At 36.3% G+C, this 27609-nt stretch overlaps 1 protein-coding gene across 1 annotated transcript in view; it reads right to left on the bottom strand.

The window, feature by feature from the left end:
* The window catches only part of LOC106069323 (cholecystokinin receptor-like), a 155707-nt gene that overhangs the window by 68262 nt on the left and 59836 nt on the right, over positions 1-27609 (bottom strand). Inside the window, exons 3-4 of the mRNA XM_056039123.1 lie at positions 1357-1471; positions 602-864 (exon numbers count right to left, since the gene is read on the bottom strand). Of these exons, the coding sequence (XP_055895098.1) occupies positions 602-864; positions 1357-1471 (378 nt within the window). The remainder of the gene's footprint in view (positions 1-601; positions 865-1356; positions 1472-27609) is intronic.

Raw genomic sequence — 27609 nt, 5'->3', positions numbered from 1 at the left:
TTTGCCTTGTACATTTCATATAGTACTGTTTGCCTTGTTCATTTCATATAGTACTGTTTGCCTTGTGCATTTCATATAGTACTGTTTGCCTTGTTCATTTCATATAGTAGGCTACTGTTTGTCTTGTACGTGTCATATAGTGCTGTTTGTCTTGTACATTTCATATAGTACTGTTTGTCTGGTACATTTCATATGGTACTGTTTGCCTTGTACATTTCAGTCAACATTATTTTTTCAACGTATTTTTTGTCCACATATTATTTAGAACAATGTTTATCAAGCAGGCTCCTTAGTACTGTCAGTCGATATTATTGTAACTTAGGCAATAGTACGGTGTACCATTAAACAATAGTATGTATTTAGTTTTCTTACTTATAATCAAAGGGATATCACTCTGCATCATTAATAGACAACGTTGATAATGCAGTGTTTTATTACATATGGGATTGTTAATTCCATATAATGACGGCTTCTTTAACGGACGAAATCCGGGTAACTACTCATTGGCAAGATAATCATTCCCCAGATGCTATGTTAGATAGCTAGACATATAAGGGAAGTAAACATTGTTCTGTTTAGCATGCATTACTAAAGCGCTCACCATTGCTGGTTACTCCGAGGTCCATGCTTGACCGGACATCGAAAATCAAGGCGTGCACGACCCTGCTGTAGGCTACGCTCATGACGAGGACAGGGAAGATGAGCAGGGTGAGGTCCAGCAGGATGGTGTAGGCCTGCTCACTCTGCTGGTTGGGCCACACTTCTCGGCACATGTGACCTTTGTTGGGTAAGGCAATGTGTTTCTGGAACACCGCTGCGGGCGTCATTAGACCAGCGGCTAGCACCCAACAGACTATGATACATCTGTAGGAGCAAAGAGAATGAGACATTTATTACACTATAAGCACGCTGGGAAGGCTAAACTTATAACACTTGATTGCACGTCTTTGATTGTCTTTTTGTTGTTTTTTTTCCTCAAAATTTATAGATTTTCAAACTGTAGTGCAACATATATGGAGGTGCTGTTGCTGAACGGTAAAGCGCTCGATCTCCGAACCGGGAGGTTCGAATCCTGATGAAAACTGGAATTTTTAATTTGGGATCTTTGGGCGCCTCTGAGTCTACCCAGCTTTAATGGGTACCTGACATTATTTGGGGAAAAGTAAAGGCAATTGGTCGTTGTTCTGGCCACTTGACACCCTTTTCAACCGTAGGCCAAAGATACAGATGATCTTTACATTATCTGTCCTATAGACCACACGGTCTGAAAGGGGAACTTCATGCAAAATATACAAACATGAGATAATGTGTGTAATTTAAAAAGAAAAAGTCACGTGACGAAACATGTCTACTTACTTGTAAGCATGTGATAATGTCTGCCATGATCTTGAATGTAAAGGTCTACAAATAGCAAAGTAACGCTCTAACGAGATGGCAACTAATGTAAAACAGCTAACACCAACAGACACAGCTGAAAGTACAAAACAAAAATGTATTTTAATCTATGCAGATCTACATGTAAACAATAACAGCAACACTAAAATAGTATGTTTATAAACTATGCTCTACTCTTTTATGAGATAGATTTCAATATTTGTACAAGAGTATTGAGTATACGGTGGTCATTAAACTCACCACTATTGAACTGTTTGTTGTAAGAGTCGTGTAGAAGAGAAAGAGAGAGAGAAAGAGAGAGAGAAAGAAAGAAAGAAAGGTAGAACATTAAACTTCATCTCTGTGTAGGCCTAAGTACTGATATAAAGATTTTTTTTTAATTCGTTTTCTTTTAATACAGCATTAAAGCATGCTTTCAGTGCACACATTTCTGTGAGCCTAAAGACTCTAAATACCCACACACTAAATACCCATACACTAAATACCCACACACTAAATACCCACACTCTAAATACCCATACACTAAATACCCACACTCTAAATACCCATACACTAAATACCCATACACTAAATACCCATACACTAAATACCCATACACTAAATACCCATACACTAAATACCCACACACTAAATACCCATACACTAAATACCCACACACTAAATTCCCACACTCTAAATACCCACACTCTAAATACCCACACTCTAAATACCTACACACTAAATTCCCACACTCTAAATACCCACACGCTAAATACCCACACTCTAAATACCCACACACTAAATTCCCACACTCTAAATACCCACACTCTAAATACCCACACTCTAAATACCCACACTCTAAATACCCACAAACTAAATTCCCACACTCTAAATACCCACACTCTAAATACCCACACTCTAAATACCCCACACTCTAAATACCCACACTCTAAATACCCACACTCTAAATACCCACACTCTAAATACCCATACACTAAATACCCACACACGAAATACCCACACTCTAAATACCCACACTCTAAATACCCACACACTAAATACCCACACACTAAATACCCACACTCTAAAACCTACACTCTAAATACCCACACTCTAAATACCCATATACTAAATACCCACACGCTAAATACCCACACGCTAAATACCCACACTCTAAGTACCCATACACTAAATTTCCACACACTAAATACCCACACTCTAAATACCCACACACAAATTACCCACACACTAAATACCCACACACTAAATACCCACACACTAAATACCCACACTCTAAATACCCACACACTAAATTCCCACACACTAAATACCCACACTGTAAATACCCACACACTAAATTCCCACACTCTAAATACCCACACTCTAAATACCCACACACTAAATACCCATACTCTAACTACCCACTATACGCACATGAAAACGCTCCATTTGTTCAGTCAAATTTGCTATCAATAGTAATACAATGTCAAAAAATTACAAAAGTCTGATGCTGTCTATGTTGTGATCTCCCTCACTCTCTTTCAGAAACACACACTCAAGCTCTCTTATCATCTCTCTCACTCTTTTTTTTTCTCTACCTCTATCTTTTTCCTTTCATTTCTTTAAAGAAGTTTAAAAAAAAGCAACCATTAAACTACGTTAACTGATTGACGAGTCAAATACCACTAGAGATTACATAAAAAGTTTTTTCTTCCTAATTCAATGTACAATAGTGAAACCACTTACTACATCGTATTAATGGATCAGCACATCAAGAAACAAGCTTTTCCCTTGACTCGAGGATTTAATAATTAAATATAAACAATCTTCTGTACACTTCAGTTGGAACTGTTCGACAGTGAATATTACTTGTATTTTTATGTTAGTTATTTCAAGAAACTTTGTTTCAAAATATGTAGGACAATCAATAAGAAGCTTTTTTATAAGCTTTTTTTTAACGGCAATGAAGCTGCTTTTACAAACCATTATATCATCTTGCTCTGTCTGTTTGTCTGTCTGTCTGGTAAAACGTTTGTACAACTTATTTCTCCCACACCCAATGTCAAATATTGGCATAGACAAGACATGAATCAATTAAAACAAATTAACCAATTAATCAATTAATTACTGGTTATTAATTATTTTGTGTGATACCAACAAGAGAAATTAATCTTTCGGTATTCACAGATATGACCAAATATGTAGGGTTTGGTCCTCTTAGAAAAGTGTACTCGTTATTTCTCCCACCTCCATTCTTGGATCAATTTAAACAAATTATTGATTGAATCGAACAAAGCATGAATCAAGTAAAAAGAAAATAACTAATTAGTCAATTAATTATTTTGTTTGATATCAGCTAAAAATAACTTCTAAATTATTGAGAGATATAGTTGTACATGCAGAGTTCTTCCCCTTAGTTAATCTTTTTTTTTATTGCAACTAAAGTATTTGTGGTCATTGGGGGTTAAATTAAAAGAAGCTTTGAGTCGAGAATACAATCAACAGACACTCATTAAAGCTAATAACTTATTAAATTGTGTGCAGTGATGAATCTGTATAGGACATTTGTCTTTCCTTTGGACACCTCAGCTGCATGGAGAGGGGGGGGGGGACGGCTGTATAAGCAACATCGTTCTGGCCAGTAGCGTCATCCCTGGTGGGTGTCACCCGTTGCGGCCCGCACCCCCCGCACCCCCAGCACCTGCCCAATGACCATAAGTAATACACAGGCTTTCATCTTTACACAAAGCCCTAACCTGTGAACGAGAATAGGGCTCCACAGTCACATGATAAAGTGTTCAATGAGATGAACCCTAGTCATTCTACGACTGAAAGAGGCCGACATTGACTAGATTAGTTTGCCATGCTACCTTTATGCGTCCCTTTATTGAGCAACTAAAAAACATGTATATGAGAACCACTGCACTCGATACTTTAACGCTATTGACTCCCTGTCTGCTTGATCGTTCTAGAAGTCTAATCTTTCAATTATTGATCGCTATCAGCTGTCTCGGTGTTCAAGAGGTCAAGAAGTGCTGTGAGCTCAAATCTATTTCATTTTTTGTTTTTGGCTCGTTCAAAACAAACACACCACGTGAAAGAGATAAATGCAGCCATTTTGTTGCAACTTATTCCCACAGAGAACCATATTAAACAAATTGGGAACAAGCATTTACCTACTTTGGTGATTAAATCTTATTTGTAAAAAGAGTTCCAAATTTTAAGAAAATTCTGCTTTTCTTACTTCTAATACTGAAGCAGGTGTAACATTCAAGCATCTTGTATATATAGTCTGTTGGGGCTTTCTCTGTCTTTCTGTTCCTGCAGTAAGGTCTTTGCAAACCTGGTAATCTCATAACATAACCATACAGTTTAAGTTTTTTTTTTACAGCTATCAGAGTCAATGGTCAAGGGTCCTAATTGTCATTTTTATATTTCTTCATTTCGAATTTCCTCATTTGTGATGAGGTCTTTGTATGTGATACGTAGAATCCGAAAGGAGACATGGATGTCGTCTGCAAATATCGAGAGGATAGTACATGTGCCACAGCAGCGATGGCTAAGAGCGATTTTAAGAATCACCTACAGAGATTGTTTTAAAACAACTTATAGAAATTTGTTGTGATTACAAGGACTCTTTTCTCATTCATAGACAACACAACAGAAACATACACATAAATACAACAGACACAACATAAAGCGACTACACACAGGCATCTTGGTCCTTTTAATGTTTCCTGAGCAACGAGTGGCGTTGATATAGTCTGACCGTGTAAGGTACGAACGAGTTTTTGTACCGTTCTGTTCTTGATTGACAGCAGTCGCCCACTTCGCGACGACCAGACGTAGTTCTGATGGAGCGGGTAGCCGTTGTGGGCAATTTAGACCAATATATTATCCACAAGTCTGTACGACGCGGCAACAAGCCATTAGTTAAGGCCTTCTAAAACGGATGGTCTCAGTCTCAGTGTAGAGAAGCCAGTCTTTTTTTTTCCCACTTGGCTCGTTTAACGAATATTGATGTCAAAAAGTCGAATCCAATTTTTTATGGAAATAAAACCCTGTTGTGGACAGTGTAGTTACCATGGTGATGTTATTATCTGTCCCTCTTTTGTCATCGACCACAGTTTAAATAGCCATTAAATAAATCATCAGCTACAGAATATATTAATTATGATGTAATTTTTCTTCCTTTTTTTTTTTTGCTAACTATTACGGTATCTCTCTCATCGTCTTCCACTCATCTTTTCTCTCTCTCACTCTCAAAATCTCGGTCACTCCAAGTGGTGGTATCTCGTTATCGCTTGTTTTATCTGTCCCTCTTCTCTCTACTCTCTCGCTCTCTCTCTCTCCCTGATAGTACAATGAAAAATATAACCTAAGATTCTTTAGCATTTTGCGACAATTTTTTTAGGCCAGTGACGTCAAGGGTCTTATAGATGCTTTCATACCTGAGACATCTAAAGTATGCTGGAGTGGTAGCCCTTTTGGCGCTTTTTTTTTTTTGGCACACTGACCTACATAGAATGAACGGAACCTTAAAGAATTGAACATTTATTTTCATTAGTTTATCAGCTGTGCAGTAAACGATATCTCTGCCTGTATTCAAATAGAAATCATCAAAGCGAACACTTTTTTTTATACCGAAACCCAAACATCTTATTTCATATGCTAGGACATGGGCGTAGCAAGGTACCCGTGGGCCCAGGTTCAAGAATATGTAGATGCCCCCCCCCCCCCCCCAAATAAGATGAATGTAAAGTGAGACAAAACAATTGAATAATTTGAATGTATTTGTATATTGACCAAATGGCATTCCAATGCAAGTAGTGAACCATTTTTATAAGTAATTAGTAACAATGTAACTAGGTTCGATACAGTTAGGACAAATAATAGTTGTCTGTGATAAAAACAGCCAAATCTCATGTAGTTGTTTACAATTAAAGAAAATAAAAAGCAAAACCATTGTACACAGACTTGATATGTTTTTATGAAAGGCTTCTTTGAAGGATTGCATCCCTGAACAATATTCTATGGCAATATCATCTGGATCAAAAGCAACCCAAAGAATGGTGGCATCATACGACTCTTTGTTGTTTGCACATGAAATGAAACTGGGCAATAACGATTCACATAGGATGCAAATATTTTATGTCCAAGAAATCTGTCAAGTTATTGTGAAACAATGACAATAAGTATTGTCTTCGATTCCGAAGATTAATGAGGAATGCAGTATTTCCTGTGGCTACGTAGCCCCAGCTGTTACCTACATGTTTTGTCACATCCAGCGCAGGCATAACCATTGTCCTCAGGTGGTTAATTTAGATTTTCTTTTCGCCGTCTGCGTCTGTCCTCGGCAGCGGATTTTCTTTTGGTCTCCAATGTGTATCCCGCGGCCTTTGTGAGTGACCTCCAGCTATCTCGTTCTGAAGCCGCATGCAACCAGGTGCTCTCTTCTATGATTAAGCTGATCTTTAAAGCGTTTCCGTGGGGCACCTCTGTTACGTCGACCAATGATAGACCCGTAAAATACGTTGATTTTGAAAGTTGATTTTGAAAGTCTTCTCTTTAATCTTGAACTTGAATTATTTCTTCACAGTAATTAGTGGTAGGCTTATCGAATTCCTTAATATCTTTCAGCAATGGTGTAGTGCAATAAATTGTATAAACACTGCAAGGTCGACCTACTTTAGCAGCCCCCTTTCTTGCTCTCTAAAAGTCCTTTCTCTAAAGATTTAGCTCAATCTAGATCCTCAGCTGACTTTCTGCTTTATGTTTAGGCCTTACTGCTTACACTTTAGACACTACGCTGACTGCGCTTACATGTTTGTAGGCCTACTCAACAATAAGCAGAACAATAGTGTTGAATGTTTCTATTGTACCTCTTAGTACTGTAGTGTCCAGGCGGTTTTTGTTTTCCTTTGAGGAACATAAAGTAGCTTGTGTTAATTGTTTTAGAACATCATTTACTTTACCTTTATCTATCCCTTAGTCTGTTGGACCGTTGGGGCACCATGCAAGATTTGACGACCGTCTTCTTCTATTCCTCGCTGTCTTTTGTCTTAGTAAGAACCTCTTTCAGTGGCAAGCCCGTCCATTCTTTTATTTTGTCTTCCCATCACTTTCTTTGTCTGCCTCTTCTTCTTTTTCCTGGTACTGTCCCCTGAAGGAAGGTCTTTGCGAGCCCCGAAGACCTTGTAATATGGCCTTAGATTTTTAGCTTGCGTTTTTTTACGATAGTTAGCAGGTCATCATGGGGGTCCAATCGCTGCAGTAACCCTATTTCTAATCTCTTGATTTGTGATGCGGTTAGAACATCCAACTATCCGAATCTCATTGCTGAATCATTCCTTGATGATCACCTTGGGTGTTCTAATATTTATACTCTTCCTTTTGGATTCAAGAAGCGCCCATCTTGAGATTCTGTGAGCAAAAAAAAACAACACATACTCTTGAATAGAGCTTACGGAATCATTGAAGAGCAAGTTTAATCTGTGATTAGCACAGTTCGAGCAAGGAATACCGGAAGGTCATTGTATAATCCACTCATATTGGAAGCACCAGTATAGCTTTAGCCTCGAAGTTTATTTAAGGATAAATTGGGATTATTAATTAGCTTGAGCATTTCTTAAGCCACTTCTGCAGACGTCAGGTTCTCACAAATATGAAAACCTAGAAATTACTCTTTAATTGCTATTTCTTTGGGTATTCCCACATCAGAGGTCACCAAAAGAAAATCCCGCCAAGTTGATCAACTTTTCATATGTCTTGAGTGCAATGTAAGAGAAATAAGGCGCGGATAGGACTTCCTATAGTACCAATATTTTTGTCAGAACTGCAACGCCAAACAGGTCTGTTATTTCGTTTCGAATCCGCGTGACTTTGTTTTCCTGTCAGATTTCAATATTCATAGTAGGCTCATTTTAAATAAAATCTGGTTAGAGATTTTTGTTTAAATACAATGGTATTAACTTTCTTTAAAAACTATGAACCAAATAAATAATAAGCATTGGTCAAGGTCAAAGTAGGACACTATTCCATTATCTATTTAATCATCTCTCCATCTTCTAAGTCTTTTGTTATTAACCTGCTCACCAAGTGGTTTCGCAATACATTGTGGTAGCACAAGCACGATACCTATGTAACAAACTTTGATGTTTCTTTGGCTTGCTTAATATTTAATGAAACTTTTTTGTTTGTTAAGATTTCATCTCCTTCTTTTGTTTATTCTGTTGTAAACATTTAGTAAACAATACAGAAGACAACAAAACAATGTGATGTCGCTCCTCGCATTATAGTAACATTCGTTTGGTTGATAAAGATTTTAAACTCAATTTAGAACATTCTGCGAATGATCCAATAAAAATACGATGATTAAATATATTAAATACAGAAATTAAAAGAAACAAATTGAGTTTTGAAAAAATTGAATAATTATCTTATGTTTCGAAATATTAATTCGTGACCATCAGAATTGTCCCTATAGACCTAATTATTGTTGTTTTCCCGTCCCTTTTAATATTTTTCTGTACAACACATTAGTATTTTCTAGGCCAACCCCCCCCCCCTTCCGTTAATAGTTTGTCACTGATTAACTAGATTGACACATGAAATGGGTAGGATGTAATTATATTCTTTTTTGACTTAACGCCTGTAATCTAACAGAAAAAAAATTAGTAGAATCTTCAGAGAAGTAATTTCTTTAAGAATCAGGAAATTGCGAATATAACCCCATTATGTCAAACGACGCATCGCTTTCCAGGAAAGTTGATAAAAGTCTGGCGAGGTGAAAGTTTGGCGGAATAAATCGCTCCGTCTGTCTACAAAAATCAGTGTCTACCAAGCAGTGGTTCTCTTGACCCTTCTACTTATGATCTGAGACTTGGGCACGAGACAACTAAGTACAAAGACAAAACACGACATTCTTAGAAAATATGGTTTTCTGTTTCAACGTCCTCTATGCAGTGGCGACACCGTGTGTCGTAGTTTTTTTTTAAAACCTCCCGAAGTAAACACCAATCAGATAGTGACCGACTCGGAACTGGGCTAGGACGGCCTGCTCCGCACGATTAAATTGTCACCACGCATCCATACGGTCTGGTCTAGGCCTTATCATCTGCATTTATAGTTCACGGCTTTAGTGGGAAGCGTCCCAGCTATCATACCAATGTGCCAACAATCGGTAGTCGGCGAAGGGGATGTACGGTGAATCATGTACGAGTACCATTTATCCGCGGTTTGTGCTCAATCGCTATTGCGAGGCACTTAATTTTATTGTCCTCGGAACTGGGCTCCCCTATAAGCCTCCCCTAAGGGCGCCTTTGAAAAAAGAAAGAGAAGAAAGAAGTCAAGGGTACATGAAAATAATACGTTACGAACTGAAGAATATAATATTCTAAAATGTTCATCTCATAGTTATATAATTAATCTAATAGAAGTCTTGTCGAAGTGTAACTTGCAACTAACACTGATACATCAATTGTAGTCGCCAAAGTCGATAAATAAAAACGGATAAAAAACTAGAACTGTTGAATTTCTGTGTACAAAAAGATGACTAGGGAGATACTCTCACATTCTGAGAAGTTGTTCAATGATTTCTGACAGGCGGATCTTTTTACTATCACCGTTAGTACGAAGTTCTCCGGGCTAATACGAAGTTCTCCGGGCTAGTACGAAGTTCTCCGGGCTAGTACGAAGTTCTCCGGACTAGTGCGAAGTTCTCCGGGCTAGTTGAGTAACGATGCAGAAACAAAGGATTTCAATATTTCACATTTTTCTACTTTTCTAATTGGGTGCTCAATTGTGAAAGGACATATAAAATTGTGATGGACAAGTTGGGTGAAATAACTTGCAGATCTAGTTGGCAAGTGCTCTAGCTGTTTCATATCTTTATCTTCTTCCTTGTTCTAGTTTTCTCTTTCGTTGTATCTCATTGTCAGTCTTTCTCTTTATTTCTTAATATTCCTCTGTCTCTTTAACAATATATCTCTTTGTCCCGCTATCTTTTTTCCCCTTTATCTCTCCATATTTCTCTCTCGTTAATTTATCTTTCACTCTCTTTTTCTTTCAATCTTTCTTTCTTTAAAGCAAATGGTATCTATTAGTCTGCGTACCTCTCTCCATTTTTCTGTCTCTCATAATCTCTCTCTCACTCTCTCACTCTCTCTCTCTCTCTCACTCTCCCTTTCTGTCTAAAATGATTGCTAATTCTTCTACTTTACTCTCTATTTTAAAATAGTGCGTACTTTTAATACAACTTTTTTAAAACTTTGATATTCCTGGCATTGTTATAGACTACTCCTAATCAGGTTTCCTCTTCTTTCATGTTCATCCTCCTCTCCCCCAGCTATTGTTCTAATGTCACGTGACGTGAAGGTACAGCTGATATAAGAGTAGCACCTTGTTATTTCAAGCTAATGATTACAACGACATCTGTGATCATTTTGTTATTGAATGTTTTGTTTATACGTATACGAAAATAATACGAATTCAGTTTAGCTCCGAATGTTGATCTATCAAGAGATACATTGGATAAAGTACAGTAAAACATGACGCTTCCCTTTTTTAAAGATTTATGTTGATGTCAAGGTTAAACAAAGGCTTTTGTCATTTTTGACGCTAAATTTAGCATCACGGCAACCTCTACAGCAAGGTCAACAGCAACATATGTTAGACTATAATAATAATAAAAAAACACAATAATAACAATAACATTAGCATCATCAAGAAATCATAAGTGATATTTAAATTTAAAATTAACCCTTTCAGAACTTGCGATGTATGGTCATCTGTTTCTTCAGTGATATTACCAAAATGTATAACACTAATACACACTAACGAGAACAAAAACAGTACTTTTATGTAAATACATCAAACCATCATCCTATACATTTTTTGATATCATTCCCTTTATCAACGCCCACATTAAGTATGGCTATATGTCTATAACAACAAAAGAATGAGAGATAAAAGCAATAGGGAAAAAAAGAATACTTTTTAAAACCTAAGGGCAAATAACCGCTAATGACTACCATTCATCCAAAAATTACAGGGTTTAGCTCCCACAATTAATTAATTAGTACTAAATGATTAACTAACTGGTTAATTTTTGGATTGTGTGTATTGCTATCGACTATGAATAATTATGCAGGATATCAACTTGATCCGAGATTTGGAAGTGGGAGAATAACGTGTTGAAATGTAATAAGAGAGAGGTGAGAGAGGTGAGAGAGTGTGACAAAGAGTGAGAGATTAATAGGGTGAGAGAGGTGAGAGAGTGTGACAAAGAGTGAGAGATTAATAGAGTGAGAGAGGTGAGAGAGTGTGACAAAGAGTGAGAGATTAATAGGGTGAGAGAGGTGAGAGAGTGTAACAAAGAGTGAGAGATTAATAGAGTGAGAGAGGTGAGAGAGTGTGACAAAGAGTGAGAGATTAATAGGGTGAGAGAGGTGAGAGAGTGTGACAAAGAGTGAGAGATTAATAGAGTGAGAGAGGTAAGAGAATGTGACAAAGAGTGAGAGATTAATAGGGTGAGAGAGGTGAGAGAGTGTGACAAAGAGTGAGAGATTAATAGGGTGAGAGAGGTGAGAGAGTGTGACAAAGAGTGAGAGATTAATAGGGTGAGAGAGGTGAGAGAGTGTGACAAAGAGTGAGAGATTAATAGAGTGAGAGAGGTAAGAGAATGTGACAAAGAGTGAGAGATTAATAGGGTGAGAGAGGTGAGAGAGTGTGACAAAGAGTGAGAGATTAATAGGGTGAGAGAGGTGAGAGAGTGTGACAAAGAGTGAGAGATTAATAGGGTGAGAGAGGTGAGAGAGTGTAACAAAGAGTGAGAGATTAATAGGGTGAGAGAGGTGAGAGAGTGTGACAAAGAGTGAGAGATTAATAGGGTGAGAGAGGTGAGAGAGTGTGACAAAGAGTGAGAGATTAATAGAGTGAGAGAGGTGAGAGAGTGTGACAAAGAGTGAGAGATTAATAGGGTGAGAGAGGTGAGAGAGTGTAACAAAGAGTGAGAGATTAATAGAGTGAGAGAGGTGAGAGAGTGTGACAAAGAGTGAGAGATTAATAGAGTGAGAGAGGTGAGAGAGTGTGACAAAGAGTGAAAGATTAATAGAGTGAGAGAGGTGAGAGAGGTGAGAGAGTGTGACAAAGAACGAGAGATTAATAGAGTGAGAGAGGTGAGAGAGGTGAGAGAGTGTGACAAAGAGTGAGAGATTAATAGAGTGAGAGAGGTGAGAGAGTGTGACAAAGAGTGAGAGATTAATAGAGTGAGAGAGGTGAGAGAGTGTGACAAAGAGTGAGAGATTAATAGAGTGAGAGAGGTGAGAGAGTGTGATAAAGAGTGAGCGATTAATAAAGTGAGAGAGGTGAGAGAGGGAGAGAATGTGACAAAGAGTGAGAGATTAATAGAGTGAAAGAGTGAGAGGGAGAGAATGGGCGTAGCATTGATAAGGGAGAGCGACAGACAACGTATTTTGCATTTTTCTTATGATTAGGCTCTAAGGGACTCATGAGGACCATGTCAAGCGTTTCATAAATCTATGTGGTCTCACAGACCGAAAAAGGTTCTTGATCAATGTTTTATAGTCAAAGCGGCTGCGTCAAAGCGGCTGCGTTAAAGTGGCTGCAATGAAACGTCGCATACCTACAAAGAGTGAATTTAAAATTGGATAAAAACCCTTTAATGAGTGGAACTTTCATTTAATGACTGTGATCTACATAAATCTACATAAATTGTAATCTCTGATGTTGCTTAATTTTTACCTTTACAATAATTGTATAGTTAACCAAAATCTCCGAGTACATAGATATCAAGTAGGAGGAGTATTTCCATTGGCTACGCCCACACCTATCTATAGCCTACAGTTTTTTCGACACCCAAAGCAAAACAAATAGCGGTGGTCGAATAATGTTCTCGTTTCGCAGTCTTCGCCTGTCTATGGATGTTTCGCAGTCTTCGTCTGTCTTTGGATGTTTCGCAGTCTTCGCCTGTCTATAGATGTTTCGCAGTCTTCGCCTGTCTGTCTTCGACTGTCTTTGGATGTAGCTTTCTTTGTGGTCTCAGATTTTTAGTTCACAGCATTTAGAAAAGTTCTCCAAAATTATGTCTTTTTGAAGCTCTGTGCTCCCTGGTGTTCTCTGGACTTAAAAAGTGTTTACCAGGAGCTCATCTGTTATGCTGTCTTCCTTGAAGCTCGCTCTGAAGGTTCGCTTTTGGCATAATGTTGTCGTCTGCATGACTGGGATTGTGGCATTGATACCTTGGTACTGAGACAAATTGACCTAATGTTTTGATTGGCAGGTACATGTGCCTAGCATAACAACTACGAAACAACTATTTTGATTGACTGAAGTATATGACTCCAAATTATGGTCAAATATGTCACTCATACCTACAGAAATATTTACTCTAATAATTTTGCATTCCTAGAGTTAGAGGGTAATTGATTCTATAGCGATCTCCATTTTAATGAACAAGGAGTTATTTGAAACTTTCTTCGACAGTCTTTAAGTAATCAATAAAGATGTCAGTGTCTTAAATCTTAATACAGACTCAAAATTACCATCGATAGTCAATTCCACCGATTTTCTCCCTTGACTTTAACATTCCTTAGTTCCAAACTCTAAAGGGAAAATGAATTAGGCTTGCCCCGCTTGCCTGGCCAAGGGCTTCTCAGAAGAAAATGTGACCAAATATTGATCAGCTTAGCGTTGAACCAAAGAGATTTGTGGACTAAAGAACGTCATTAAAACCCGAGATCAAATCCCTTCAATCAGGATTCGAACCAGGAGCTTCAACTCGTCCTTCAAGCATTCTATATGTCATTGACATTTGTTTCTGAATGGAGATGTTTCCTTCAACAAATTTATTTTATGCATCGAAAAACAAAATTCAATTTTTCTTATTACGCAGGTAGGAAGATCAATTTCTGAGTCGGTCAATATGTCTATAAAAAAAGTAGCAAAAACACATTTCTCTGAAGGAAAAAAAAATTTCAACCCAAAATATCTCTTCTTGGATCATAGCGTTAAATAATTAAATATATTTGTTTCTCGGGCTCCTCCCTCCCTCTCACCCAGCCCCATCTTTGGGGAGATACGAGGTAAACAAGGCGCCCTAACAAGACCCGCACCTCAGGTGTTTACCTAGGAAGCTTTCTGTTTGAGCGAATCAAACAAAGCTGCTTGTGAACGAAACAAAATCAATCCTCCATATTGGGATGAAGTAAAACTTAGAAAAGTGGGAAGGAAAACAAAACAGAACAATATGTCAATAATTGTTAGTTACTTAAAATAATTCTATTACTTCAAGAAGTACTCAGAATTCTGGGCTAACTAGTTACATGATTGAAACATTTTTATTAGGGTCATTTGTTTAAACTTTTATTTAAAAGTTTATTAATATATATATTATATATATATATATATATATATATATATATATATATATATATATATATATATATATAAATTTATTAAGAACAAAACATTAAAAAAAGTGATTAAATACTGCCATAATTCATTACTAAATGTATCAAAGCTGAGCATTGTACAAGATTGTTTATTCGTCTACTCTGAATGACAATCTTAGTTATAATATTTGAAAATGCATTCACTTCTCAAACGATCCCATGATTTCTGCTTGAGCTTTGGTCTTGAAAGATCAGGTCATCAGGATGACTGTTTTCGGAGGATTATCACTATCCCCCCCCTTTACCCGTGTTTTGACGAATGTAACTACTCTCGATACTAAAAAAATACTTTAAAAAAAATCAAAGCTCATACGAAGTGTAATTGTATCAATTAGGTTAGATCAGTCATATAATTACATTTCTAATAGATCTAGACCAAAAAATACTAAGACTAAGACTAACGCTACTTTCTGGATCCTTATGGAAATTTGTTGTGGTTACAAGGACTTTTTTCTCATATAATAAAGACAATAAAACAGAAACATTTACATAAATAGAACAGATATATCTGTGCGATTAGAAATATTTTTTTATCAATTGCTTTTGTTTATTTTATGTTCATGTTGCCAAACAAGACTGAAACTTACATCAGTCTGGCAGAAGACGTGCGGAGCAGACGACATTTATCACTTTAGAAACATTTGGAAGAATCAGACAACATATTTATGGCCGTTATTTGGTGTTAATGGACGATTGTAGTCCGTCGAGGAATGTCCAAAGTTTTGACCGTCTGGAAAGCTTAACCCTAATTTTCCCCCATTGACCCTTGGCTACGTTTTGGGATTTACTGGCTGGCCAATAACTGCAGACAGAACTCTGGCGTTTATTTCGTGCTAACGGCTTTTAATATACAGTAAGATAGATGAATAGAGAGAGAGAGAGAGGTAGATAGAAAGATAGATAGATAGATAGATAGATAGATAGATAGATAGATAGATAGATAGATAGACAGACAGACAGACAGACAGACAGATAGACAGATAGATAGATAGATAGATACATACATACATACATACATACATACGTACGTACATACATACATACATACATACATACATACATACATACATACATACATACATACATACATACATACATACAAACATACATACATACATACATATCTGTCTATCTGTCTCTCTATATTTATTTATGTTTGTATTTATGTGTATGGGGGGGGGAGGCAGAAAAAGAGCAAGAAAAAAAACCCAGCTGACTTTCTAATTTCACTTAATTCGCCTTCCCAGCTCCTGTGTATTACTGTAAGAAGAGGAACAACAATCGATAGTTCTCATGCACTGGTAGAGTGCTAAATCTTTCACGTTTGAACAAATATTGAGAATTACAGTTGATCAGGTATTTGTCAATAACAGCTCTCGACGCCTATTTTCCCAACAGGCTAAATCTTTCCAGAAAAAAAAAAGTACATCTATGCTGTTGTAGAAGCCAAGAAAGGAGGGGAGATAAACGGAGGTCCATGTTGATGGTCTTCGTGTCCCAAAGCAGTGAATGTGCGGCTACAAATCGAACTTAGGATGCACAGCTCAATGAAGCGGAAAACTTTTGACAGCGAACAGGCGTGAGAATCTTGTGTCCAGATGTCCATCTGTTTGTCACAAGGGCGGCGATGTGAAAGTTGTTGGCTTGCGCTGGGATATCCATTTATTACAGAAAATCTGGTGAAACAGTGGTACACCCTAGTTACAATGAATTGTGTTTAAAGATTCGTAGGTGTAAATTATAAGAACCTATTCAGAAACAGTATATAGAACTATACATAATACACGAAATCAATACAATTTATTTACTGTAAAGACATTGACCCCCGAAGATCAAGCATTTCGTGTGAGATGTAAGCCCATGTGGGTTGTATGCGGACTTTCACATGTCTAGCCCGGGAAAAAAGGACTATGGACAATATCTGAACAAAGTTTTTACATTTGTTGTTGTGATACCATAAAATTCGTTTTTTTTTTGTGTTTTTTTTGCAATGTATCTTTTGGAAAGTGAATTAAAAAAACTCAATCCAACCGATGTAGGAGTATATTAACTTATTAAAACAAACAATTAAATAAGTCTATGCTGACTTCTTCCAAGACAAACTTACATTTATTTTTTCTTATAAATATACACAGCTTCAACGAGAAATAGATGTTTGTAAAATGTTTCACATATTTGGGATGTTCCTTCAGAGTTGAAGATAATCTACTAATCGAAGTCCAAACCTCCCGCAGGACGACAGTCCAGAGCGCGTACTGCACGACCAGGCAGTCATCCAAATAACATCCAGATGCATTTGAAGCTGTCAGTGTCGGAGTCACGAGATACGAAGCAAGGAGAGTGGCCAGCGTGAAAAAGCGCCGAACCAACAAAAAGCTGAGAGAAGAAACAGGTCTATCTGCAACTGACCAAACCTACCCATGCCACGTATGCAGCCGGCCTTTCAAAGTGAGGATTGGACTTTATAATCATCTTCGTGTTCATACTACATGATAAATGTTCTCAGCTTCGACCACGACGGAGGAGCTTATATTCAGATGTATGTAGAAATGAAAGTGAAATGGAAAATTGAATCAAGATATAAATCAAGTTCACATCTCTTGCTAATCTTCCTTCCACGTTCACACCAATCCTTTTATTTCAAATGAATTACGCCAGAACACTTCGTGGTTTCATCAGCTTACACAACCAAAAACATCCGCCCTAGTTTTCCCCCTGGATGCATCAGCTACACGGACACACATAAGACATGGTTCAAAAATGAAACTTTTGTTTAAACTAGCATTGAAGTTGTCTTCAAAGTAGAAAACTTTCTGACTCTTCAATGAGAGGTGGTTTTGATTGAAAATATGAAACATAAACGAATACCATTCACACAAACATTTCTAGGCAAATAGAACATCTATTAAAAACACGGGAACAACTAACTTAGAAGTCCTTAACAGACTGGAAATTACTCTCGCTTGCTACCTTAAACAATGAAGACTGTCTCGCTAAAAGGTTATTTTAGAACAAGTCTGAATGTTAGAATGTTAGGTCCCTGAAACAAATTCTGCGAATTGTCAATTGAGAGAGCCCAGTAAGTGTTCTGCTATTTAAGCAACTCGCAATCTGTCCATCAGAAATACATTATTACAACAGAAGAAATGTGTTGCTATAGGTTTAGGCAACACCACTACTACATTTTAATAAGCTATGTTTTGAAGCTAACTTGCAATAATAAAAAAAAATAGAGAGAAAGCGTTTTTCGCGCTTGATCACATTCGCGTGGTGTGAACCTTGTACAGCCAGTGTATGTTAGATTTATAACATTTATACTGTAAATCAGTTGGTTTCATTTGCCTTTAACGTATATGTAAAGTAATTTCTTTGGCATATCTACCAATAGGAAACAACAAGGTTTTTCTAATATAAGTTGTCTAACAAGTAGACCTTAATATTCACATGTAAAGTATGAGTTATAGTAGAGACTTACTGTCGTTTTATGATTAATATTATATTAACATATTTATGTAATCATTTTTATCCTTTTCAAAAACTTATTAAAGTTTATATTTTTAAAAAAGTTGGAAAGCTCAAAATAGCAGTTTTAAAAATATGCCAGGATCTATTTAACTGCACATCCGTAAAACAATAGTTAACAAAACGTGTCAATTATCCTAAACCAACTGTCTTGAACTAAAAAAATAGTGTCGATTATCCTAAACCAACTGTCTTGAGTTAAAAACATATGCTATCAAAATTTGGGGACAAATATATTTCAATTAAAGAGGAGAATCAACAACAGTGACAAGCAAATTATAAAAAAATACTTTTAAAAAAAACTTCTATAAAGGAAAGAACTGCACATTTTCTAATTGATTCATGTTTTGTTAGGGACCTTGAATAATCGTGCAAAGATTCAACTTGATCCGAGAAAAGAAATTAGTAGAAATAACGTGCATATCATTTTTGCCCGACAGACAAACAGACACACGATGTACATTGCTATAAGCTTTGTAATCAATAAAAAGGACCACACTCTTCTCGGGGTAAGAACTCCTTGTTGCGGAATCGTAAATTAGTTATCTCTGTTTTTATAGAAGCGAAGACAATGAAGCGAGCAAAAAAATCTTCGTTCAATATAATTATACGTTAAGATTTATCTCATTCTCAGTGATTTATATGACATTCGCCAATTAATTTCTGCATTATTTCCCCTGAATGAGTTCTATCTGATTGTCGACCCCTTATCGCTTTGTCTCTAATAGAAGTCGGTGTTTGTTAATTAGTCTCGAATGAATAATGTTTTTCTGCTCTACGAAGAGAAGCGAGATGCAGTTTAGAGATTATTGTTATGAAGAAAGGTGTAAGATGTAAGAACAGAATACTGCTGGGTGAACTCAAGAACGCATTCACTGGTAATTCTTTGAGATTGACTTTATTATTGAGAGATTTAACATAGATGTATTTGGGAAGTTGGCATGATGGATGAAAGATTGAGTTAGAGTTGGTCAAAGATGGGAAACTGTAGACGCAAAAAGTGATTTAAAAATAAAGATATATAGAGAAAGTCTTCGAAGTAACAAACAAAAAAAAGTGCTTTAAAAATTAAACATAACAAATAGTGTGAGATTAATAGACAGGAAAATGTAGAGAGATATTTAAAGAGATAGATAGATAAATAGATAGATAGATAGATAGATAGATAGATATATCGATAGATAGATAGATAGATAGATAGATAGATAGATAGATAGATAGATAGATAGATAGATAGATAGATAGATAGATAGATAGATAGATAGATAGATAGAAAACCTAACCGATTATAATTTTTTACTAATTCATTTCAGCTTTCTCACAATGCTATGATCCTATCACTTGCCTGGACCAGTGAGTGGGGGAGAAAGAATGAATGTTACCGTGATCGATTTTAAATGCATTTATTTTTTTTCTAAAAGTGGAACGACCTGAATACGAACTTGAGGACTCAAGTCTCCTTAAGCCAACACACTAACCCCTGTGCCATCAATGGGCTTATGAAAATTGAAGGTTTTGTAATTATCTATTATTAGTTTCAAACTTTAAATCGGCTACCTATTTCTTTCTACAAAGTATAAAGAAGACTAATCCAACTTATACCACCTCATCAATCAATTACGATTTTTTCCCTTGTTTGATGCCATACATATTAAACAGTAACCAATAGTTACCTAACTATTTAATTTTTTTTTAATGATTCTAGCTTTGCCAGGTAAAAGAAATAATTGTGCAAAATTTCAGTTTGAGCCGAGATAGGGTGTTGGAGAAATAACGTGTACAAACTTTTTACCAGACAGACAGAATGACTTGACATAAAGCTTTGTAAAAAAAATACAAATGCAAGAAAATTTAAAGATTACAAGTAGATAAAGAGAAGGAAAACCAGAAGGTATAAAACAAAGACTTAAAAAACTAAAGAAAGAAAACAAAATATGGAAAAAAATAATTATGAAGAATACGTTAGAACAAAACTAATAGCGAAGACTAAATATTTAGGCTAGAGAGAGAGAGAGAGAAAGTGTGTGTGTGTGAGAGAGAGAGAGAGAGGGAGAGAGAGAGAGAGAGAGAGAGAAATTGTCAAGTTTATAAATAGAGTGAAAAATAAATATTGAAATTGATAAGACAGACGGACAGAGTGAACTGCATGCAAGCACGAGTACGGAGTGATGAAAAGTATTTTACTTATACAAATATCAACTTTAAGTAGAGGAATCCCGTCTGTGACGTTTATATACCAGCGACCAGTTTAGGTCTCTGTCTCTAGGACCTGTCTCTAGGACCTGTCTCTAGCACCTGTCTCTAGGACCTGTCTCTAGGACCTGTCTCAGTGATCTAAAGAGATGACCTTATTACAGTTCATATTGTCGCCATGCCAATATAACCTTTCAAACATCGTTTTCTCCGAGATTCAGATGACAGTCAGAGAGAAAATTAATATCGCCTAAATTCTTTACATGTTTAACCCATTCCTGTCTGAAGTCAATTTTTGCTAAATCATATTTATATCAGAATTTTTTAAAAAGTGTCACGAATTTCATGAGACTAAATCGAATATTTTTATTGATAAACTAAATTCTGTTATGTGAAATCATATTCTAATAGTATTAAAGTGTTTCATAGTCTTATGTGAAAAAAACGTATGCATAAATATGAAATGGTGTAAATATGAATTGGTTATTTTTTTGAATACCTCTATAGCTCTATAGTAACTCTACATTCTATATTTATAAAAAAAAAATCTGCCACTCTCAGGTTTAAAAAAGATTTAAATCTGACATTCTCGAGTTTACCCTATTTTTTTAAAACTCAAGCAAATGCTCTTTTTAATGTCCCTCATATTTAGTTACATTAATTGATAAAATTATACATATAGAACAAAGTGACTTAAATTGAACATACATAATACCAATAGGGGAATTTAGACCGTTGTTAAATCTTTGTTACGCTATATCCATTTATATCTCACATCTGTAATTGAAGTGATTCTTCGTCTGACGGACACATCTGAATTCTTTCTTTCGTACAGAGAACATAATTGGATCAACTTATTAAGCCCGCTTCAGTAATAATAGATCTACATCTAGATCTCTGTGTAGCAGCAACCTGTGCTTGGCATTAAGCTGAGCCTATTGTTAACTTTAAGATATACGTCTGCAGTAGTAGCCTGGAGGTAACCGCCCCTTATTCCAGTGACTAAAATTTCCTCCTCTTATCCATTCTCCCTCTCAGATTTCTCAAGTTGATTTAACATCTCAATTCTGTCTGGAGTGAAAGGTCGGTCATGTCGTCAGAGCATTCAATAGAGAAAAAAATGTGAATGGTCTATAGTGAAGGGATATCTCTTCCGGGTATAATTTGGTGACAGTGTCATCCTGTCGTCCTAGTCTCTATGTGTTTTAATGAACAAACCACGTGATCTTAAAGTTGAAACCCACACTTGTGAGTAACAAAGACTATAGAGAAATTTAGCGATGTCAGAAAAATGCAGTAGCCGAAATAAAAGTTGAGTTTTTTACAATGTTATTAACTGCAAAGAAGAAAAATACTTTTATTAATGCTTTGTGAAAGTTATATAAACTTTCAATAAACAACATGTTTGGATTTCCAGTTACAGCTAGGGCCGGATTTAAGGGCCTCGGTGCAGGATTTTGTGGAGGTCCCCATAATTTTTCAAACGCTTTAATAAAGATCCACTTATGAATGAAAGTACTTCTACATAAAGCATGCTCTATTTTAGAAGAAAGTACTAGAGTTAGTGTACATTTATTCTCTCACATATTTTAGTTTTAAAAAGTGTATATGCTTGAGTTTGTGGAGGGTAGGCGCACTGTCGTAAATCCGGACTTGTATTTATTTATTCCGAGGATGCAATAAGCCTACATTTCTTAATTACATTTTTTATTAGCCGTAAAAATGTGGGAAAAAAAATTGTTAGATAAAAATTACTTTCAAATTTCTGACCCGTCAAAATTGGGATATATTTTTATCTTTTTTTGTGGAAGCCCCTTTGTTGTAGAGGTCCCGAAGTAATAGCCCCACCTGCCCTCCCTCAAAATCTGGTCCCGGATACAGCAGCAAGTATTCAAACATATTTAGATTGACACATGAAATGCTTAGGACGTAATTATCTTCTTTTTTGAAGTAACGTCTATAATATATAAGATAAGAAGAAAAAGGGAGTTTAAAATATGTGCATATCTTTCTAATATGAAATTCTTATCGTTTCTTTTGCTGGAGAACTTCATTTTAGAGATGTTATTACAAAGAAATACAATAGGCGGGAATACGACATAGCTTCAAATTTCATGTTAAGTTTTGTGAATCTATTACTGAGTGTTTCTAGTTTGTGTTTATGATTTCTACGTGATAAAATAAACACGTTTAGTTCATAGGCAGGAATTCCTTCACGACACAGAGTCCCCGGCGTTTTGACACACATTGGATATCAAGGACACACATTCGCAATTTAAAATATAGACCTTCGCTTAAGAATTTCATGCTTACAAAAACTGTTCAGTGCCTTCTGGTCCTCTCTCTTTTGCGATCTACATATTTTCCCACATCTCCTGCTGACAAAGCCGTTGTCCTGGGGGTCTATTTAAGTTTTCTTATCCGTTTTCTGCACCTGTCTTCAATAATGGCTTTTCTTGGAGTCACACATGTTTGTCCCTCTTAGAGGGAGAAGGTTCTCAACAATTTAAAATGGCCAGTCTACAATGAGATTTGAACTAAATTCCCTTCATGTAGACAAGCAGTTTATGCCACTCAAAGACAGTATTGAAGAAAATTACAGAACAAGAAATTCGTGAGTTTCTAGAGACTTGATATGTAGACATATAGTAATATATTTTCAGACTGACATACTGTCATGGAGTGCATGTGTGTGTGTGTGTTTCTATGGTGACGGTGGAAAGAGGTTAGCAATTGGTTAGTGGCTACGTAGTGTAAATGATGCAAGAGAAGCGGAATCGTCGTCAGCGGTCTTCGATACAAGAGACGACTCCAAATTTCCATAGTGAAAAGACGTGTTTTTGTATTTTTTTTTGTAGTGAGTTAGATTTTGTTCAAAATACCATTTTGTATTATTACTAAAGTTTACTACATTTATTTCTTTCTTATTAAGTTGATTTTCTATATATTGTAATAAAAGTTATATACAATATTGTTAACAAAGAAATTATTCAAGTATTGTAGGTTTTATAAGTTAATTTATAATACCCCTACAACGGTTGACCATACCATACCATACTAGTATGTTTTGAAGGTAGTTGACTTGTCCAAAACACATACTGAGCACAGGCTGATTACAGACAAACAAAGTTCAGAGCATAGACAGACAAAGCACAGGCAGAAAATAGACAGACAAAATGAGCACATTAATATGCATGACTAAATGCATGACGCGTAGGACGCAATCATCTTCTTTTTTGAAGTAACGTCTGTATCATATAAGACAAGATAAGATTAAGCCAGACCACTGACAGACACACAGCACAAACGACATCCAGATAGGCAGAGTCGGATCAATGGTTTGGAGAACTTTACTCCACTCTCGACACCCACCACCAACTCCAGTACAGATGACATGCCATTTCGTAACATTCTCCTGTCATGCTTCAAACCAACGAATTCATCATTAGGACAGTCTGTGCTGTAGATTGCTTACGGGCTCTTGGCACGCGATCTCCAGCTAGGAAAAGAACATTTGTATGTAGATGTTGGAAACAAAAAAAGAGAGGCACGCAATCACTTGTCCACTCGCAGGCTATCCCGAAAGTGGTCGCTGGCTAACTTCCATTAAACCGAAAACGTACCAAATAGTTTAGATAGCAAAGCTGGAATTATAAACGTATCTAAAATGGAGAGGCTCAAATAGTCCTTTGAGGAGACATTAAATATTAACATTTAGAATCTATACCAGAAGTCGCGTTGACTGATAAGAGCATGGCCTCCCAAACCAAGGGTGAAGATTGTTTTTTTTATTTTTTACTTTTTTCGGGATCTTAAGGGTGCCTCTGAGTCCAGCCAGCTGTAATGGGTACATGACAATAGTTGGGGAAAATTAAAGGCGGTTGGTCGTTGTGCTGACCACACGACACTCTCATTAACCGTTAGCGATAGAAATGACCTTTACATCATCTACCCTAAAGACCGCATGGTCAGGAGGGCTTTAATTTTGTTTTATCTCTACCACATTATTGGCGAGGGATCGTCGTTACTTCCCGTGTTAGATCAGTAAGTAGGGCAATTTCTCCAATTAATGATTTAAGATTAAGGAAGAGACCTATCCCGAAGATTAAGAAAGAAATATCCTGATGATTAAGGAAGACGACTATCCCAACGTTAATCACCGACGGGAATCGTCAGCATGATTTAAAAAGGATGGAGGTTACGGGAGCCTTCCTTTCCTTCTCAGCACGTACGATGTACTGGGTACTTGTGGTACTTCTGTTTCGTTCCAAGGTTCATTAAATGTACCAACAGTGAGGCAGCAAAACGTCCGCGTTGAGTGTCAAAAAAAAAAGGGCTTATAACATTGCACGGTGTAGAAACTTAGGATGAAGTTAAGCTCAGCTAATACTCTTCAAAATTCAAATTTGACTATACGTCATTGGAATAGTCTATTATCAGATAGTCTCTAGTTCATGAAAATAGTCTATTATCAGATAGTCTCTAGTTCATGAAAATAGTCTATTATCAGATAGTCTCTAGTTCATGAAAATAGTCTATTATCAGATAGTCTCTAGTTCATGAAAATAGTCTATTATCAGATAGTCTCTAGTTCATGAAAATAGTCTATTATCAGATAGTCTCTAGTTCATGAAAATAGTCTATTATCAGATAGTCTCTAGTTCATGAAAATAGTCTATTATCAGATAGTCTCTAGTTCATGAAAATAGTCTATTATCAGATAGTCTCTAGTTCATGAAAATAGTCTATTATCAGATAGTCTCTAGTTCATGAAAATAGTCTATTATCAGATAGTCTCTAGTTCATGAAAATAGTCTATTATCAGATAGTCTCTAGTTCATGAAAATAGTGTTAGAGAGATTCAGAACTATTTAAGGGGCAGATGAGAATTATGTTTTTCGCTGTACGATAAAAACCCATTTCCTACTGTCACGTGATGTGCGTTTCACTGTCAGTTGATTCGTGTAAATAAAATGTTAACAACTTATTAGCTACGAGAAAATACAATAACTTGCTCATACTGCTACTAGATCTAGCAGGTACATGGAATTACGAGTTATTACTCAAATGCTGGGGAAGCTAGTTTTTGATTTGCTATACATCAAAGGGGAAAATAAAAAGTATGATTAGACAGTTGATCGAAATTTGTTTATTATGTCTTCTTCTGTGAAGCTACTGTTGATGGCCTGTTTTGTTGATGATTATAGATGTTGATGTTGCATGCGAGTTCGTTGAAGACACAACAACAGAATAACAATGAATATACTTGATAACGAGGAAATATGTAATGACACAAGATGCGTAAAAGTTGGGTTTAATCGGGTTTTTCCTTAGTGACGTGACGAGTAATAAAAAAAGTAGGATTACGAACTAGAGAGTGTAACGGACAGGACGCCTTGGAGGACGACGCTAGGCTAGCGACGACAGAGGACTGTGCCCCTTTTATTATTTATTAAATTGTTTGAAGTTATCAGACCATCAACAGAAGTACAACAACAGAATAACAAAGAATATACTTGATAACGGAGGCTGATAACAGTACTATTGAAATTCAATCATATTCTGTGTTCTATAGTTTCATGGTTTCTAGTTGAGGATTAAACTTCTTCTCTTTATTTCTTTAAACAACATTTATTTTCTGTTTCTTCTTTTCAATATTTTTTCTCCGGCAATACGGTGGATTTAGGGTCATTGGAATACATTCTGAATATATCATTACATATGTACCCAAGCAATCCAATCATAACACCTACTTTCATAACGGCTAGAAATGATTAAAAAGCTTCGATCCACTAGGTAGAACTACACATTTATAAATCGTCAAGTTTTACTTTCCACAATTCTAGGTTGCTATTCTTTGTGGCCATACTTTTTTTTTCTAAACAAAAGTTACCAAACTGCTGTGAGACATGCGAAGGAAATGAATGGTCAGTTGAACACATGTCCACAATCAATCCCATCATTCCTTGCCAAGCGTGCAATTATGTTTCCATGACTACCGATAAGTTTTACAACAGGATTGAAAGGAGATGGGGGGTTAGAGGAGAATGGAATAATAGATGGGGCGTCGAGTGCAGTCTTACACCCGATATTTAGACCAAACAAAAAAAAAATAATATAAGGGTTTTTTTGTCTAGAGTTTAAACTAGTTCTAAAAGGTTGTGGCGCCCATGTAAGGGAGCCGGGGCCCATCGTGGTGCCGGGGCCCATCGTGGTGCCGCGGCCCATCGTGGTGCCGCTATCTCAGTTCGGTAATCACAAATTAAGCTAACTGGCGCGCAATCGATCAAAAATTGCAAAGTTTATGTCAAGCGTTATTAATGAGAACTGGCTTCAATAACTTGGTTAGTTTTTAGGCAGATAGATGGATAGATAGATAGATAGATAGATAGATAGATAGATAGATAGATAGATAGATAGATAGATAGATAGATAGATAGATAGATAGATAGATAGATAGATAGATAGATAGATAGATAGATAGTGATTAGTTCATTGTAAATGTAGAGAGTACTATACAGTCAAAAAGAAATGACTCATTAGATTTAAGTGTTAAATAAAAAATTTTAATGAACCTGTGAGCAACAGTCTAAATCTTTTAGCTGTACATTTCTTTTTAAACTTAGAATCTCCTCGAGTCCTGTGAGCCGATTTGTTGTCCAATAACAAACCCAGATTTCATAAAGCACTTACGCGGGTCTCAAGTGACCAACGGTCAGATTCGAGTCTCATCTCGTTGTTTAGGTCCATTCACTAGCACCAGACGGAATCTTTAAAGGGAGACCACTTAGTCCTCGTATGGATTTGTCTTCTCTTGCGTAATTCACTTAAGTCCATGGCATGTCGACCTATACTATGAGTGACACCCTCATATAGTAAATAAATAAATAATAAATTGCAAATTAATATATATTTATGTATAAAGTAGGCTACATCTTGTAGACTTTGCAATCCATGAGAAAATTATCGTTTTCCTTTGCCAAACGATGCCGAGGTTGTCAAGTGACCAGCACAACAAGTAACGGCGTTTACTTTCCCAAACTAATGT

The sequence above is a fragment of the Biomphalaria glabrata genome, chromosome 8 (assembly GCF_947242115.1).
Source record: "Biomphalaria glabrata chromosome 8, xgBioGlab47.1, whole genome shotgun sequence".
In the NCBI taxonomy this organism is placed as follows: Eukaryota; Metazoa; Mollusca; class Gastropoda; family Planorbidae; genus Biomphalaria; species Biomphalaria glabrata.
Note: the sequence above shows the minus strand (reverse complement) of the source record. Positions and strands in the feature narration are given on the sequence as shown.